The sequence below is a fragment of the Gobius niger genome (genome assembly GCF_951799975.1).
Source record: "Gobius niger genome assembly, chromosome: 1".
Taxonomy (NCBI): domain Eukaryota; kingdom Metazoa; phylum Chordata; class Actinopteri; order Gobiiformes; family Gobiidae; genus Gobius; species Gobius niger.
In genome coordinates, this window is record NC_136852.1 from 5935009 (window position 1) to 5954331 (window position 19323).

The 19323-nt window shown below is 40.0% G+C and overlaps 1 protein-coding gene and 1 long non-coding RNA gene across 5 annotated transcripts in view; both read left to right on the forward strand.

Annotated features, from left to right (window-relative positions):
• LOC306977227 overlaps positions 1-19323 on the forward strand; it is a 172115-nt gene that overhangs the window by 121559 nt on the left and 31233 nt on the right. The window lies entirely within an intron of this gene.
• LOC306975623 (rho guanine nucleotide exchange factor TIAM1-like) overlaps positions 1-19323 on the forward strand; it is a 132460-nt gene that overhangs the window by 86497 nt on the left and 26640 nt on the right. For all 4 annotated transcript variants that reach the window (XM_079573232.1, XM_079573235.1, XM_079573234.1 and 1 more), the window contains exons 13-15: positions 1973-2059; positions 5559-5771; positions 8175-8275. In XM_079573232.1, the coding sequence (XP_079429358.1) occupies positions 1973-2059; positions 5559-5771; positions 8175-8275 (401 nt within the window). The remainder of the gene's footprint in view (positions 1-1972; positions 2060-5558; positions 5772-8174; positions 8276-19323) is intronic.

Genomic DNA, 19323 nt, shown 5'->3' on the forward strand with positions numbered 1-19323 from the left:
AAGAACATTTCTTTTATACTCTTTCCCGCATTCTTATTTCAAAATTGACAAATGAGTCAATGCGATGCTAATGTTAGCATTAGCCTCAAAAACAGAGACGTCCTCGATGCTAATGTTAGCGTTAGCCTCAAAAACAGAGACGTCCTCGATGCTAATGTTAGCGTTAGCCTCAAACGCAGAGACGTCCTCGATGCTAATGTTAGCGTTAGCCTCAAAATCAGAGACATCCTCGATGCTAATGTTAGCGTTAGCCTCAAACGCAGAGACGTCCTTGATGCTAATCTTAGCGTTAGCCTCAAAAACAGAAGAGTCGTCCTCGATGCTAATGTTAGCGCTCAGCTAGCAGCTGAACCACAGGCTTCCGAGCCAAAATAACCCTGACCCATGTTAGTATAAGAAATGGCACTTTGACTTCTGTTTTTTTTTTACTTATTACGCATTATTATTAATAATAATAATAATGCCTTACACTTGTAATGCGCTTTACAAGCCTGTATTAACAAGTTTCTCAAAGCGCTACATTGTCGTCATTATTCATTCACTCCATACTCGGTGGTGATAAGCTACTGTTGTAGCCACAGCTGCCCTGGGGTAGACTGACGGAAGCGAGGCAACCAGTCTGCGCCATCGGCCCCTCCGACCACCACCAACCACTCACTCACACACCACATTCACCCCAGGCTTCCTGGTGTTACCAAACGGTCTCCCATCCAAGTACCGACCAGGCCCTTCCCTGCTTAGCTTCCAAGATCTGACGGGATTGGGCATAGCAAAGGCGGTATGGCGGTATGGCGGTATTACTGTTTAATGTGCTAAATATACTATGTTCCTAAAAAACTTGAACGCTAAATAGCTATAAATGCTTTTTGCTTCTGTTACTTGAATAACTATACAGATTAACAATAATAAATACATTTGTTGTTGAACTCATGTTTCCATCTAATTATTGAATAATTAAGGTGTGTTTGGTTTTCGATTAAAATGTGATTAATTGCGATTAATTACAAACCCATTAACTCTAAAACATTTTAACCTCTTACCACCCGCCTAAACCAAATGCATTCTGTCCTCTTTTGGCTGTGTAACACCTCATTTGAAAGCTAAGACCGACAAAACTGATCTTTTTCCTCGCATTGTTGCTGTGTTGTGTCACCTTTTGTATGTTTTTTTTTCTTTCTTTTTTTTCTTTCTTTTTTGTCACATTTTTGTTGAATTTTTGTTGAATTTTTGTCACTTTTTGGTTGAGTTTTTTGTCACATTTTTGTTGAATTTTTGTCACATTTTTGTTGAATTTTTGGCACTCTTTGGTTGAGTTTTTGTCACATTCTTTGTTAAATTTTTGTCACATTGTTGTTGCGTTTACATCCTTGTTTTCTTCTCATTTTTTATGGCTATTTTGGTGCTTTTTTTCCCCAAGAAGCTTTTTGATTAGGGTAAAGCCAAACTGGAGAAATGGGATCCGTTCAGGTGGAAGTTAAGAGGTTAATCGAGTCCCACTACTAGTTATTACTGTAAATGTGCTCAGCAGTAGTTGCCCAAAAGGTGACGGTGTCTTTTTACTTCCTTTTATTGCTAATGTAATTACACAATGAAAGGCAAAGACCCCGGTGAGAACAGTAAATAATTGGTGAGCATATACTTGTGTGGATCTCTCCTCCATTCTTACCCTGCACTGTGTTTTTGGATCCAGCACACTGAGAGCTGTGGATCTGCATGTCTTCCTTCCCAAACGAATGTAATTACATGGACGTTTCTGCGTTCTGCTCTGTGTTCGCATATAAAAAACCCGCCTTACGTAAACATCACCCTCTGGCTTGAACCAGACTGAGTGAGCCTCTGCCAGAGCTGCAGAAACATCGCACACTCGTAACTGGCTCCAGAACGTTTCCCTGCACTTGACGCGCAGCTGTCCACATGCACTCTTGTTTGTTCGCTGATCCTTATGTAACGTCCTCTCCTCCTCCTCCTCCAGGTTTCTCCATCTCCGTGGTGGAGGAGGACGGAGTGCAGCAGCTCTACATCACCGACGTCAAGGCTGGAGGACTCGCCTTCGCCAAAGGTCTGGACTCTGCTGCCATTTCCTGCACAATTATCTGCAAAAATACTCTTATACTTGGTCAAAACTTGGAGCACGTCACTAGTTATTACTGTCATTACTTATTACTGTCATTACTTTACATGTAATTAAACTGTGTATGGAGGCAATAATGAATCGATATTACAGGTGTCAGTCAAAGAGAAAGTTGAAATAGTTGTTCCACGGTGCAGATGAACCCGTAGTGGGATGCGGTTACGTAAAGCCGAGCGGAGCTGTGATTCTTGTGGGGGATGACACATCAGTTTTTAGAGATGTATTTGGCAAAGTGCACCGTGTCTACAAAAGAAGTGGTTTTTTTTATTCCGCCGAGGGTGGGAGGAAATGAAACCGACTGTGAACTTCCTTATTTGATCATTTTAATGAAAGTTGAAGAAGGTGTCAAGTTTCTGGTGACTTGGCTGTATCGTGTTTTAGAATTGTATTTATGTGCACAGCCGACTTTCCAGTAAATGTACTACAAGATAAAGCCACATTCTGAGTCTCCAGCCTTAGTGGTTTGTAAAAAAGTGCCCTCAGCTGCATTAGGTAGTGTTTTTTTCAGCCCACCTGCAAATAAGACAGTGTCCTACTCGCCCCTGCTGGCCCCGCAACTAAGGCAAAAAACAAAAAAAAAGGTTTAGGTTCTACTGGTGTTGGGGGAAAAAAGTATCCAAAGCAGATAACAACAACAACAAAAAATCTTCATATTCAAGTTTTAATGCTGAAAAACAAAACAAAAGAGAGAGAGAAACATTGGGGAAAAACTTGAAACATTTGGGGGGGAAAATGGGAAAATTTGGGGCAAAAGTAGAAAATAAAGAAAGAAAAAATGAAGTGAAGAAAAAAAATGTCCAAAATTTGGGGGGAAAAAGTGTTTTTTTTGGCCTAAAGGAAGTTTCTTGGTTGTTTCACTTCAAGCAAATGACAAATGAAAAAGCAATTAAATGGAAGGAAAAGAAATAATCGAAAATTTAAAAGTAAAAAAAAAAAAAAGTGAAACAAAAGTTGGAAAAAAAAGTGCGAAAATTTGGGGGGAAATGGGGGCAATTTAGGAAAAAAATATGCGCATTATAAATATGGCAAGTCTGAATGATGGACCACGGCTTTAATTCCTTCTATAATGTGCTTTAAAAAGTTAAGCCTAAAACTAGCAACAGGATACAAGAGGCAGCAGTATTAGAGTTGTATTGGAGTTGTATTGGAGTTGTATTGGAGTTGTATTGGAGGTGCATTGGAGTTGTATTGGAGTTGTATTGGAGTTGTATTGGAGTTGTATTGGAGTTGTATTGGAGGTGCATTGGAGTTGTATTGGAGTTGCATTGGAGTTGTATTGGAGGTGTATTGGAGTTGTATTGGAGTTGTATTGGAGTTGTATTGGAGTTGCATTGGAGTTGTATTGGAGTTGTATTGGAGTTTTATTGGAGTTGTATTGGAGTTGTATTGGAGTTGTATTGGAGTTGTATTGGAGGTGCATTGGAGTTGTATTGGAGTTGTATTGGAGTTGCATTGGAGTTGTATTAGAGTTGTATTGGAGTTGTATTGGAGTTGTATTGGAGGTGTATTGGAGTTGTATTGGAGGTGCATTGGAGTTTTATTGGAGTTTTATTGGAGTTGTATTGGAGTTGTATTGGAGTTGTATTGGAGTTGTATTGGAGGTGCATTGGAGTTGTATTGGAGTTGTATTGGAGTTGCATTGGAGTTGCATTAGAGTTGTATTGGAGTTGTATTGGAGTTGTATTGGAGGTGTATTGGAGTTGTATTGGAGGTGTATTGGAGTTGCATTGGAGTTGTATTGGAGGTGTATTGGAGTTGTATTGGAGTTGTATTGGAGTTGTATTGGAGGTGCATTGGAGTTGTATTGGAGTTGCATTGGAGTTGTATTGGAGGTGTATTGGAGTTGTATTGGAGGTGCATTGGAGTTGTATTGGAGTTGTATTGGAGTTGCATTGGAGTTGCATTAGAGTTGTATTGGAGTTGTATTGGAGTTGTATTGGAGGTGTATTGGAGTTGTATTGGAGGTGTATTGGAGTTGCATTGGAGTTGTATTGGAGGTGTATTGGAGTTGTATTGGAGTTGTATTGGAGTTGTATTGGAGGTGCATTGGAGTTGTATTGGAGTTGCATTGGAGTTGTATTGGAGGTGTATTGGAGTTGTATTGGAGTTGTATTGGAGTTGCATTGGAGTTGTATTGGAGTTGTATTGGAGTTTTATTGGAGTTGTATTGGAGTTGTATTGGAGGTGCATTGGAGTTGTATTGGAGTTGTATTGGAGTTGCATTGGAGTTGCATTAGAGTTGTATTGGAGTTGTATTGGAGTTGTATTGGAGGTGTATTGGAGTTGTATTGGAGGTGTATTGGAGTTGCATTGGAGTTGCATTGGAGTTGTATTGGAGTTGTATTGGAGGTGTATTGGAGTTGCATTGGAGTTGTATTGGAGTTGTATTAGAGTTGTATTGGAGTTGTATTGGAGTTGTATTGGAGTTGTATTGGAGTTGTATTGGAGGTGCATTGGAGTTGTATTGGAGTTGTATTGGAGTTGCATTGGAGTTGCATTAGAGTTGTATTGGAGTTGTATTGGAGTTGTATTGGAGGTGTATTGGAGTTGTATTGGAGGTGTATTGGAGTTGCATTGGAGTTGCATTGGAGTTGTATTAGAGTTGTATTAGAGTTGTATTAGAGTTGTATTAGAGTTGTATTAGAGTTGTATTGGAGTTGTATTGGAGGTGCATTGGAGTTGCATTGGAGTTGTATTAGAGTTGTATTAGAGTTGTATTAGAGTTGTATTGGAGTTTTATTGGAGTTGTATTGGAGTTGTATTGGAGTTGTATTGGAGGTGTATTGGAGTTGTATTGGAGTTGCATTAGAGTTGTATTGGAGTTGTATTGGAGTTGTATTGGAGTTGTATTGGAGGTGTATTAGAGTTGTATTGGAGTTGCATTGGAGTTGTATTGGAGTTGTATTGGAGTTGCATTGGAGTTGCATTGGAGTTGTATTGGAGTTGCCAGGAACAGAAAGTCTTTGGGTTTAATCATTAAATAAAATAAGCGAGACTGCCGAGTATCCGTCCCTTCTCTCTCTCCTTCCTGCTTTAGAGCGCAGGGAGCAGGACCCGACCGTCAGGGCAGAAAGCAGAGCTGATGCAAACTCGCGCACAGAGGGACAGGTCATGGCCATATTGGATATTGGGCTCCATGAAAGCATTTTCTGAATCAAAAGCTGCAAAACGCTGCATGTTGTATAAAAATGTGCCTCATATTTTTCAGTCAAAGAGCCTGCTGTAAAGATGTTTCAGTTAGATGTGGCTCAGTGCACTGACCCGCCCCCCCATCAAAAGAGAATTTCATGCTTGGATATAATACAAGTTTGTGGAGCTGGAGGAATTGATCAGTGGAGAAATTAAATATGCACACATTTTGGCATTTCTGGGCTTTGAGAAGGTGTTAAAGCTGCTTCTCTAACTTCTCCAATGGTTTCCCTCTCAGGTCTGAACGCTGGCGATGAGATCCTGCAGCTGAACGGGAAGGACGCCCCATGTCTGAACTTCGCCGACATGAAAGCCGCGTTCTCCCAGGCCTCGCTGTCTCTGACCGTGAGCACACTGCCCCCTATGGACCGGAGGCAGCTCTGCTTCCTGCCGCCGCGCCGCTCCGGAGCCGAGGACGACCTGTACACGGACATCTTCTCCCAGAGCCAAGGTGAGGGACCGCTGGAGAAGATTATCCAGAGAACTGAGCTTTTAAAAGTTCTAACGTCGCTGTGTAAAGGAAGCACAGACTCGATGTTTTAACTTGGCAAAAGCCCGATTTATTTGACACAAATAATTACAAATAAAAGCGGCACTTTGGTATCAATCTGGAGGCTGTATTTTATATAAATTTTGAACTGAGATGGTAAGGAAAGGAAAAATCTCTCGCACACTGTATACTTGCAACACCAGTGTTCTTTTATTAATGCAACGTTTCGGCCAGTGGCCTTCGTCAGGCAAAATGTTTTTTTGTGAATGAGAAGCCAACCTTAAATAGGGTGTGGCCTGCTGCTTCACAGGAAGCTGTCATAATGGCCTATGGCTAAACATCTTTATACAACATACATCCAATCACAGAAAAAACAAAGCCAGGATATAGTGAAAAAAGCAGTGAAAAATACACACGAAGGCCACTGGCCGAAACGTTGCATTAATAAAAGAACACTGGTGTTGCAAGTATACAGTGTGCGAGAGATTTTTCCTTTTCTATATTTGGCCTTTATGCCTTCTCTTACGCACCTGTTGAAAACAAAGGAGATGTGCGAAGTAAACCTTCTTTAATTTTTGAACTGAGATGGTATTTTGTGCTTCAATTTAGAAAAAACATCTCACTGCCCATTTATATTTAGATTCATAATTGAGCCTACAATTAAAACTTTTAAAGCAGTACTAAGTAAGTTGTTTACCTTAATAAATCCTTTCCGTAGTCCCTCTGGGGGTAATACAAGTGTTAATGGGATGATTGAAGGGTCTTTCATCTCCCCCTGGTGTCTCTGGCCAGAAAACCACAACTGCAGCTTCACTGCCACCGGGTCGGAGCCACCAATACACGCTAATGGAATCACGAAGAAGAAGCTAACAGGCTAACGGGCAAAGCTAACTGCGGGCTAACATCACTTAAACAGTATTTACAGCCAAGTTTGAGCGAAAAAAATGATCTCCATTGTGTAATTGGATGAACAATATCGCTCTCTCCCTTTGTCTTTTCTGTCAGCGTAGTATTTACTCTCACGGACATTTAATAAGTAAAAAAACGTCACCTGCAGTGTCGTAGCATGAGTTACTTAGTACTGCTATAAATATGCCTTGTCCGCTCTCAAAAGTAAAACTTCATAATAAGCCATGGAGTTTCCAAAAGCGTTTTATCGTCCTCATGTCCCGAGCTCTGCTGTGATGAAAAGCCGTCTCTATGGAAACTCAAGGGGAAAGGGGTGGAGTTTAGCTATGTGTCTCTGCTCAGAGAGGGGGAAACTCCATCGAGAACTCCGAAAACACAACACTCAGCCTTTAATTAATTCATTTGATTTATCGTCCAGCCCGAGTGTACAGTATATTCAAATAACAGCTCAACTGTGACATATGCCAGTTAGTCCCAGTTCCTAGGCCAGATGTACAGTAGGAACCCTGGAAATAGGTAAAACAAATTAAATGATCACAATATTATTATCACTCCGTCGCATGACGGAGCTAAAGTGTGAAATATATGCAGCAGGAGGCAACAGGACATAAAGCACAAGCAGCAGTTCATAAAACAGTGTTTAAAGACAATTCACCTTAGAAAAGACAACTAGCATTAGTACTAAAAGACATAGCATTAGTCAGTTACAATGTAAGACTTAAAAAGAAGGACAGGTGATAGCAAAAAATGCTAATTTCCAATCGCAAATTCACAATATCCATTCAATTGTCACCAATACAAAAGCTGAAAATAACTTTTGCTAAAAAATAAAGAGGTGAAACTTTGGGAAACAGGTATAAAAGTGATATTTCAGCGCTTTTGTAGTTTATTGAAAAGCCATTTCTCCATTTTGAGAAACACACATTTGTTCATTTCTCATGCTTTGCACAATGGAAAGGATTTTGTCAATGAAAAAAGTCAATGTTTTTTCTTGTGCTTGACGTGAACTGGCCTGAGTCTGATCCAACTGTTTCTGTTATTGTGACGGCGACGATTCTTCAGGCCTGACTTGATCTTATGAAACTCCATCTCCATCCGGCTTCAAGGAGGGAGCAGGATAATGACCTTTTTAGTATAATAAGGAACATTTAAATGTCAAAGTGTTGGAGGAACTTGAAAAGTGACGTTTTCCTCCACAAAGTCAACGGCTTTTGTGGCTTTGGCTCCAATTAGCGCAGACACAGAGCAGGTTAATATTATCCTGCCTTGTCCCAATTTCTGCATATTTTGTATGTAAATGCTTTTAAATCCAGACTATATCATTTGCTGACTATACAAACTTGAATAGTGGTCTTAAAATGTGAGAGGTCCTAATGTAAATCCCTGGGGAACCCCTAATTGAACAGTGGTTTGTGTTGAATCTCATTTAAATCACATTTCCCTCCTGTGTTTCAGAGGAGATCTTGGACGATGGAGTGGGCCTGTTCTTGGAGAGCTCCGGCGACAGCTTGGACGACGACTCCGAGCTGTTCAACGATTTCGAGGAATGCAGAAAGGTGAGTGTCTTTTCAAATCAATCAAAATGTATTCAACTTTTGACATAACCCGCAAAAGCATTTTCACTCTTGCAAGGTCTGAAACTTGTGGCTAAATTGCTCATTTGTTGGCGACTGTAGTTTTCTGAATTGAATCTCTGGGAAGTTTTTTGGTGCAATGATTTCCTGATGATTGAGAAGAGATAAATATGTTCCTGAGATCAGAGGCGGCTGGTGAAGAGTTACTTTTGCTTTGTTACTTTCACTTGACTGTAACTTCTGGACTTGTTCTTGAGTAAGGTTTTAAGAGTTCCCTCACTTCAGTAAAAAATGTGGTTTGTCTGGGAGATAGACTGGACATAACAAAAGCTTTAAATATGTAGGATTTATGTAGGATTTGCATGTAGATCTGAGGTAATGTTCAAATCAAATATAGATTATACTGATAAGTTGTAATGTTGATTTGTCCATTTACAAAAATGTTGCTTTTTTACTAACACTTATGTAGATTCATATATTCATGTGACGCATGAAAATGGTGTTCCCGCATAAACCTGAGGACGTGTTGATGAAGTAAATTTAAAGTGAGTTTTTGTGGGAGGCTCTTAGTGCTTTAAAGCAGTACTAAGTAACTTGTTTACCTTAAGTAGTCCCTTTGGGGGTAATACAAGTGTTAATGGAATGATTGGAGGGTCTTTCATCTCCCCCTGGTGTCTCTGGCCAGAAAACCACAATTGCAACTTGACTGCCACCGCGTCGAAGTCACCAATACACACTAATGGAATCATAAAGAAGAAGTTAACAGGCTAACGGGCAAAGTTAACTGCGGGCTAGCACCACTTAAACAGTATACAGCCAAGTTTGAGTGAAAAAAATAATAATCTCCATTGTGTAATTGGATGTACAATATATACTGTATATACAACATATCCCTCTGTCCCTTTGTCTTTTCTGTCAGTGTAGTATTTACTCTCATGGACAATTAATGATTAAAAAACGTAACTTGTTACGACACCTGCAGTTGTGCTCATAGGCTCTAGGGACAAGAGTCACTTAGTACTGCTTTGAAACAGTCACTACAGCTGAACTTGGTTTGCACAAAGCTGCACATGAACACAAACATGCATTTCTGTGAATTCCTCATTTGAAAGCTGAGAACCTCCAGAGCTCAGCCACTGAGCTGTAATGACTGGACGCTGCACAGACTCTCATTGGGACTTTTATTTCCAAGTTGGTCTAAACTTTAGGATGAGGCAACGATAAGAGTGGAGCTCATTCTGCTTAAGATTGGATAATTGTCAGACACAGACAGATCATATTTATGAAAAAAGGGCTCTGCATACAAAACAAAATACAGACATTTATATGGTTAGTCTGGTGTTATAAGTGATTTGCATCAGGTGCACTGTGGAGCGGGTCAGACTGTTTTTAATGCAGGCTAGCTGATACCATAGACATGTACTAGCCTTAGACTAGCCTAGCGCCACAAAACTTTTCATATACATGTATAAGAACTGCATGAATTACAAAACAAAATATCTCCAGAAACTAGCAACACTCTGGATAACTAGGAAATGAGGCCCCATGTCAAAAATCCTGAAATATCCCTTTAACCCACTCCCAGATCCCAGCTCCACCTGTCTCCAATCCGGTCCTAATGAGCACCAGTGCGGGCGTTCAGCTCAGGGACTTAAACCTGGAGGGTCTGAACTCTGAGGTGAGCTTTGACAAATCCACAGTAAGACATGAGATCACGGAGGTAAAGGCTGAGACCAGACCTCACCTGCAGATTGTTTTTACTATTTTATCTCTTTTAAAATGACAGTCTGCAAGATTACACTCAGCCCAGTGACTACATCAGATGTGCGTGTTTTCATCACTACTTTTGACTTTTATAAAAATAGGGCTTCATGTGAGAAAGAGAATGCGCTCCAAAAGTTATATCAGAGGTCAATCTTTTTTACGCTTTTTCTTTTTCGAACCACAGCGTATCGTGTAGGCTACGGTGGTTCAAAAATGATCTGAAGAAGGTTCTGCCAAAACGTCATCGATTGAATAAATATATCTCGGACATTGGATACCTGAGTGTTCGAGGCTGCTTTTCGGAAATTTTGAAAATAGAGCTTCATGACATGATTTTAAAAAGCTAGAAGTGATGTTTTACTGAACCGTTTCAACACAATACCATCCATTACATTTATAAGTCATTAATGAACACATTATAGTCACCTTTTTGTCGTTCTTTAGTCACGTATTTGTTGTACTGTTGCTTTTCTGGCACGTTTTTGTCGCTTTTTTTGTCACATTTTCGTTTTCATCTTGTTTTTGTCGCTGCTTTGACGCTTTTGTTGAAGAAGCTTCACAAAGGTGTTGGATAATGAGAAAACGTGCTTGGCTCGGGTGGGAGTTAAGAGGTTAAAATGAAGATACTGTATTCTTACTCGGGTGCAATTTTTAGCCTCTACCCAGCTGTGCATAATAATATTTTTCATACCTTAAATACTTACGATAGTTTCTATATCGACTTATCGTTTGAAGAATGACACATAAACTATATATTTTTGGACTTAATATGTACATTTATTTGCATTTTATGTGACTTTTTTCTCATGTAAAGCTTTATTTTTCATCCTAAGTTGGTTGTATTCCATGTTTGTAGTGGGATATTTTAAGTAGGGATGAACCGATCCGATACTGGAAAAAATACGATATCGAGTATCAGCTACAAATATTCGATACTGAACCGATACCAATTTTAGCTCTCAACGCCTTAAAAAACAACTTTCACCGACTGCATCGAAGTGAATATGGGCATGCTGTCTGTCATTGTAACGCTAAGAATCTGGGGAATTAAATCGCTGAGTTAGTTTTAACCTCCGCAAACGTATTTCTTTTTATTTTATTTATTATATTTTTTATTTAGCACCCAATGAGGAGGATGCCGTGTACAGTGACAAAGGGGGAGCGAAGAAGAAATAATAATAAATTGTTTTGTTTTGTTTTTTTGGTTTTTTTGCGGCTAGCAATAGCATGCAAAAGCTAGCGGGAGCTATTGCTAACGAAAACTAATCAAGGCTGGGTCAGAAACTATGATAGAAATACCTAAATAAAAAAAATAATAAAAATAAAAAAAAAACACTGCTGAAGCCAAGTATAAGTATAACTGATCTAGCGTATTTGTAATTATCAGATCACTTCATGTTAGTTGTTTATAGATAGACGGCATCGCATCATAGAAGGGGGCGTGGCTTCGTTGAGGGGGAAAATAGAAAACAAAACAGTTTTTCACACTTTTTTGCCATTTTCTAGTGAAATATTAACTGATTTATCACATGCAAATAAAGGCTAAATTGGGTCCCTATGGATTTTTATTCACAGCAGGTTGTTCAGTAGAAGCAGAAAAAACGGCAGTCGCAGCAATTAGCACGATGCTAACATATAACATCATGTTTTCATTCTCCGTTATTTATGTATTTATGGGCTGTTGAAGCACTTTGCTCCTCCCCATGTCTTTGTATCTTTATTTAGTAGAAAAGTATATCAATAATTCAGCATTTGTTAAAGTAGTTTTTTAGATTTTTCTCCAAATTGTTTTCCCCCTTAAAGCAGTACTAAGTAACTCTTCCCCCTAAAGGCCATAAGCGCAACTGCAGGTGTAGTAGCAAGTTACGATTTTTTAATTTATTAATTGTCTTGGAGAGTAGACAGGAAAGGCGAAGGGAGAGAGGGTTACTGTGCATCCAATTATACAATAGAAATATATTTTTTCACTCAAACTTGGCTGTAAATACTGTTTAAAGTGACGTTAGCCCGCAGTTAGCTTTGCCCGTTAGCATGTTAGCTTCTTCCTCGTGTTTCCATTACTGTGTATTGCTTTCTCCGCACCGGTGGCAGTCAAGTTGCAAACATGGTTTTCTGGCCAGAGACACCAGGGGGAGATGAAAGACCCTCCAATCATCCCATAAACACTTGTATTACCCCCACAGGGACTACGGAAAGGATTTATTAAGGTAAATAAGTTACTTAGTACTGCTTTAACTGTTTTCAAACATGACCATATATGGGCGAATCCAGAGATGCGGTCTGTATCTCTATTAATGTAGCCTGAAGCCTGTCATATAAGGATATTTAGTGTAAAAAAGTCTTCCATGTTAAATGTTTATCCAAGAGCTGTATGACAATAAAATATGACTTTCATTGACTCTCAACCATTGTAAGATCAATACATTTTTCACTCAGAGAAGCCACTTTTAAGAAAGTCTCTTGGTATCGGTAAATATCGGATATCGGCAGATACTCAAACCCCAGTATTGGAAGCAAAAAAAGCTGGATCGGTGCATTTCTAATTTCAAGATGAAGTACTAAGTAAGTGTTTTTAGTAGTGTTTGTTTCTATGGCATTAAAAGGTCTTTAATAATATTGTTTATCACAATAGCAGTATGAAGCTCGGAGGAGGAGCCGTCCCTGGCACAGCGTCAGAATCATGGCGTTTGTCCGTCCACTGTTTGCTGTTTCCTGAGCGGCCGCTGTTCTCGTTGTGATATAATGTCACAGGCTGTCCGCGGTGCCATTTGGGAGCGCTCGATTGGTTTCACAGCGGCGGCCTTGTCCTTCACGTCTTCCCCCGCACGCAAGCGCTCAACAACAGTTTGCCTCGCGCGCCATCTGCCACCGAGGCGTTGTTTAAGGAAAGCACCGTGTACCTGTTTTACATAACGCCGCTGTTTACACGCGCCGGCATCTGACGCCCAGGCAAACACGCCGACAATCACAGGGGCGGCTCGTGTTCATGCAGGGGTTCAGTCGATCTGAGGGAGCTTTATTTATGCAGGAAGGAATCTGGTCAAGGTGAAGCGGAAACGGAGATTTGACTTGTTAGATGAGACATTTTCTAATCTGTTTACAGTGACTTTAAAACCCAGTGGAATTGTTCATTTAGTACATTCTCCCATCGCAAAATTAAAGACATAACCTCTTAACCCTCGCCTAAACGGAGCAGATTTACTCCAGATTTGGCATTACCCAAATAAAAGCTTGAAGAAAACATTAAAATAGTGTCAAAGACGAGACGGAAACGCCATAAAAAGCAATGAAAAGGAGGATGCACCAAAAATGTCTCAACTCGGGATGTCACGGTAACCGGTGTAGCGGTAAACCCCGTTAAAAATTTTGACGGTGAAAATGACCGTCTTGTTTTGTGTTTTTATTATTATCTCGGTGAATAACCGCACCCGCGGTGTAGGCACGGTGAGCCTCACCAGCCACCGTCTCATCTGCTGCAGTTTCCGCGCATGCGCACTTTGTTGTTTGCAACCCAAACAAAGCTTTCTCGAAGCTGGAATCATGTCCGACACGACAGCGCGCAGGATCTGTCAGCCTCAGAGTTCAGTTTGCGGAGCATGCAGGAAAAAGTGTCTCCAAATGCAGCAATACTTCGAACCATTGACTCTCCTGCGTGACCGTCTCCCACAGCTCTATAGCAGTAAGCTAACGCTAGCGTTTTAGCTGAAATGCTGATGTGGGCCTTTGGGTTGAAGGAGAATGTAACGAGTCGCCCCATAGTGCGGCTGCAGCGCCACCGCCAGCATAAGCCGTGTCCGGATACCTCCGCACGATGGCACAATGCGTTACGGGGCTCCCGGTGGCAGATTGCAATAGATTCACTCTCGCCGCAGTTTTATGAATTTAATAATGACGGCATTTTCCCAAATCTGCAAAGCGAAAGCTCACTGGAAGGACAACAACAATGTTCCTGATATAGACGGTTTATCTTCGTTTCTGACGCTATAAATAGTACATGTAATACCCTCGAATGATCAACAACACTTCGTTATAGTTTGTTTACTTTGATGTGAAAAGGCTTTGTCTGTATTTTTTTAATATAATAAGCACTGTTAAACTTTTTTGAAACGATTTCAGTTTGTGCAGGACTATCAATGCTTTCTGAACATATTAACACACATTTAAAAAAAATACCGCGATAATACCGAAAACCGTGATAATTTTGGTCACAATAACCGCGAGGTAAAATGTTCATACCGTGACAGCCCTAGTCTCAACAACACAGCAACAAAGTGAAGAGGAAAAGCCATTTCGATATGTTTTCCGGGTCTTAGCTTAGGCACTGGCCTATAGGCTCTAAGAAGCTTTTAGATTTGGGTAAAGCCAAAACTGGAGAAAATGTGCTTGGTTAAGAGGTTAAAGTGCATGTGACAGGTTTTAATGCTTTTGTATATCTTATTTAGGTGGATAATATTTGTTGTAAGTAACATCATTTCCTTTCAATGAAGCAGCAAATTAATGAAGAAACGCTTATGACAGGAAGTGACATAAACTAAAGGAACAGGCTTCTAACCTGAGCTTAGACGAGTTGATACGTACCTGTCTGGTTTTTGTGCGTGCCCTCAGTCACGCAAAACGACCAAAGATGTTGTTAGCATTTGGCCTCTCCCAGTATATTCCTATAGCTCCAAACAGGGATCAAGTTAGAAGCGACCACGCTCTTCCAGGGGCACAAAGTCCAGACAGGTACGCATCAACTCATCTAAGCTCAGGTAAGAACATATCTCAGTGTGGAAAAACGGAGGCCTGTTCCTTTTAAGGTAAAGTTTGCAGTAGCAGTTCAACTCTTTTCCCATTGACATAACGTGGTCGGCACGGCAACAGTTTAAGGGGAGACACTACAGGCAAAACTACATTTTTTCAGTTTTCAGGTTTTGGGCCAAATTGGTCTCTGAACATATAAGCTTTCACCCGGAAACAAAAAATATACCTAATCTTCACAATAACATGTTTAAATATTGCGCTGATTCAATGTTTGCCCATAGACTTATATGGGACAATGCAATTTCAAGGGCCTTTTTCTCAAAACACATTTTTCTGTCATTGTGGCGACACTATGTCCACGTCAGTAGGACCTAAAGACCTAAAGACAATATTTGGAAGATTTTTTCAGAGGGATTTTTTATTATTTAATCCCTAGCCCCATTTATTGAGTTTTGAATGTCAAAAAATAAGGCAAAAATATTTTTTTTACACATTTTTCCACTAAAAAACAGATTATTTTAAAACTAAACAAGAAATCCAAAATCCCCTGTGAAAAAGTCTTGGTAACTCATTTATCAATAAAATGAAACCATACATTTGAATGTAGCTCTATCCATTATTCAGATTTCGTCGCCGAAAAAACAGGAAATTTGGGGCATTTTTAGGCATAAAACACCGTGTTCTTATATGAAAAGATAAAATGACAGAAAACTTAAAAACTCACATTTATGTCAGTGATCTACAGCAACAGTTTCAAATTGATATCTGTAAATTCATTTTTTTCCCCTATTCACCTGCAGTGTCTCACCTTAAAATGCTTTGCCTCTATCTATGTCACTTCCTGTCTAATGAGGAAGTGAAACTATAAACATCACAAAATCTCAAGCCAATAAAGCAGGGTAAAACATAGCAAAATCTAAATAGTGTCTAATGTGTCATATGCACTTTTTAAATGTCAATAAAAGCATTTCATTTGATTCCAGCAGACATTAAAGCTACATGTCTTTGAAAATAATGTATAAATCAGTAAAAATACAAAACGTATCATCTGAACCACTTTCAACTGCACCTTTGGCTAAAACTTTCCATAAATTTAAATACTTTTTACTTACATTTTGGCAACATTCTTCAATTTTCCCCCACTGTTATACACTATATATATCCACATGATGCTGGAAATGGCATATTCTGTATTTTTGAAGCACTTTTTATTATCATTTTTTACCTAAAATGTTTTGTAGGCCCAGTAGAAATGAACAAATGTCCTAATTTGAGCCGTACAGTGGGAAAGTACAGTTAAAAGTGCATTTCTGGCGAGAACTTGTGGCGCTGAGTCTTAAAAATGTTTCCGGAGGGTCTTAAAAAGTCTTACAAAGGCTGTTTTCTGTTGAGTTTGCACATTCTCCTGTGTTTGGGTGCGTTCACTCAGGTGAAGTTGATTGAATTTGCCATAATGTGCATATTTTACACATTCACAGAGCATCTGCTTAACAAAGAAAAGTCTAATTTCAGGGACTTCTGTGTGGAAACGACTCTTTCCTAAATACCTACAACCTCTGGAATTGAACCTTTCTATTTGTAATTTGGATGAGATTAGACTTGACCAGGCTGCCGTGTAATCAATGTGGAGGAAAAGACCGTTTCCGTCCCTTCCGTCATGTTTCCAGTGGAGAGCTGTTCTCGCTGAAGTAGCTTTTCTCGGTTAATTATGCAGAAGTTGTGTTTGTCCAGTGGCAAGGTCAGCGCTGGTGCGACAGGACTGTGTGTGCAATGCAATTAGGCAATTGTCAACACATCGACCTTGGGAAAAATCATGGGCCCAATTCATCCAATTATACTCGTTGGACTTGTTATTTCATGCAACGATTCGGGTTAATTGACTTTAAAAAAGAATAGAAAAGCCGGGGAATGTGTGTGGACTTCACCGGGTCCAAGGGGGCACTTGTGTAAGGGAACAGGGCCAAGAATTGATTAGATATTTCCAGAACACGTTGTACTTTCTTATGACCATACTCTCATATTGTCATAGTTTGCAGATCTCTGACTCGTTTGCTGCAGAAACATCTACTCTGAATTCAAATTTGCCAAATGAAATCTTCCTCTGTTTCCACTCCTGTTTTCCTCTGGCCATTCCTGAAAAGAAGTACGTGCTATAAACAAGGGGAGGTAATGTTAACTGCACCTCAAGGCCTTGTGATGATGTTAACTGCTCTTAAAGGTCAGTCATGGAGGAGTGTAATTATTGTTTCTGTTTGTGGGGCTTAGGGCCAAGTGCTTAAAGCAGAACTAAGCCCCTAGAGGCCAAAAGCGCCACTGCAGGTGTTGTAGCATGTTGCGTTTTTTTACTCATTAATTGTCCGTGAGAGTAAATACAACGCTGACAGAAAAGACAAAGGGACAGAGGGATATTGTACATCCAGTTACACAATGGAGATCTTTTTTTTTCACACAAACTTGGCTGTAAATACTGTTTAAGTGGCGCTAGCCCGCAGTTAGCTTTGCCCGTTTGCCCATTAGCTTCTTCTTCGTGATTCCATTAGTGTGTATTGGTGACTCCAACCCGGAGGCAGCGAAGTTGCAATTGTGGTTTTCTGGCCACCAGGGGGAGATGAAAGACCCTCCAATCATACCATTATCATACCAGAGGGACTACGGAAAGGATTTATTAAGGTAAAGAAGTCACTTAGTGCTGCTTAAAGGCCATTTGGGGACGATGAAATCTGCTTATTTTAGGGTACAAATGTGTAAAATGAATCTTTTCCTTGTCATGTTTTTTTCTTAAATTGTCTTTACATACAAATGGCAGTACATATACATTAGAGGTATGGAAAAAATACATTGGAGAAATTGTTAATACATAATTATTTTTTGTCTGGCCTTTATGATGCTCCAGAATCAATTGTTTTGGGGTTTCTGGACAGTTTCTGGCACTAACCCATAAAACAACTGGTGCTGGAGCATCATAGACGCCACTGTGACAAGCTGCACCCATAAAGTCACTTTTTCACTTAAAAAGTTGCATAGTGCACCTTTAACCTCTTACCCCCCACCTTGACCTGAGTGCATTTTATCCAGTTCAGTTTCACCCAAATCTGAAAGCTTACAGCCTCATTCAAAGACCTAGAAAACTGATCTAAATGGATCCTTTTCCTTGCCTTTTTCATCGCTTTATTTGTTGCCTTTTTTTTTTGGGCTCTTTTTTTTGTTTGCGTTTTTGACCCATTTTTGTCACTTTTATAAAAAAAAAACAAAAAAAGTAGGCTTATTTATTGAATTTTTGCCACTTTTTAATCACATTTTTGCCACTTTTTATAGTTCTTGGTCACTTTTTTGTAGTGTTTTTATAGCATTTTTGTCACATTTTTGTAATATTTTTAATCACATTTTTGACACTTTTTCATTGTTTTTTTGTCGCCTTTTTGTTGTGTCTCTGTCACATTTTTGCCACATTTTTGTTACATTTTCATCCTCGTTTTCGTTTACTTTTTGTTGCTTTTTTCCAGAAACTTTAATTTAGGCAAAGCCAAACTGCTCGGTTCAGGTGGGAGTTAAGAGGTTAAAACATTCAAATAAAAATAACTTTTCTGCCCAACATTTCCTATTTAATTTGCTGCTTCACTGACATAAAATGATAATTATAACTTACAACAGATATTATCCACCTACATGTCATGTGATCAGAGAATTGTATTGCAAGATTAGGTCAAAGTCTTTTCAAAATTACAGTTTAAGCCTGTTCGGAACTAGACAAAGAATGATTTCAATGTCACTTTTAAGATTTAGCCTGTTCCTCATCATGTGATTTGATCATGGATGGATTGTGAGCAGTGGGGGAAATGTATTCTCTGATCTGCGTTTACGTCGTCTCGCTGTCCTTGATGTCCAGAAGGAAATTCCTCCCGTTAAAGGCCGATCTCTCTATCAGAGAAGTGCCGCCGCTCATCCAGCCAATCCTGCTCTCCCTCCCACCCCTGCCTTCTCTCCCTCTCTCTCCCTTCCCCTCTCTTTCTCCTCCTCACTTCGGAGCAACAAACCCATCTTTCCCACCACTTTGGTCATCTCCAGCGCGCGCTTTTGAGCTCCTGATACACTCTCTGAAGAAGCAAGATAGATTCTCATTCCAAGTCTCGAGGTTGCACGATTTGGAGCTCAGAGAGGAGAATAAAGCCTCTACTCTTATCACTGATGCGCTGAAGATTATTATTATTATTTTTGTGAGAACTTTTCCTGCCAGCCATGTCCATCCTGAGTTGGGGCAAAGATCGCAAACGTTCCGCCGACTCCATTTACGACATGCTGCATCTGGTAAGAGCCATTTTTTTTTCCCGCTCGCTGCTTCTCGTTGGCGCCAGATTTCCCAGTTGTGCCGGCCAGGGTGAACTAACATAGGTTTTTTTTTTTGAAGATGCATCTCTGGCGCTCGATTGCCACAGACACAGACGAGGAAGCAGTGAGTCACCGCTCTGTCGCAGCCCGCGTGTGCCAGTGTGCTCGGAAATATAATAAGTGTGAAGATTGAGTGC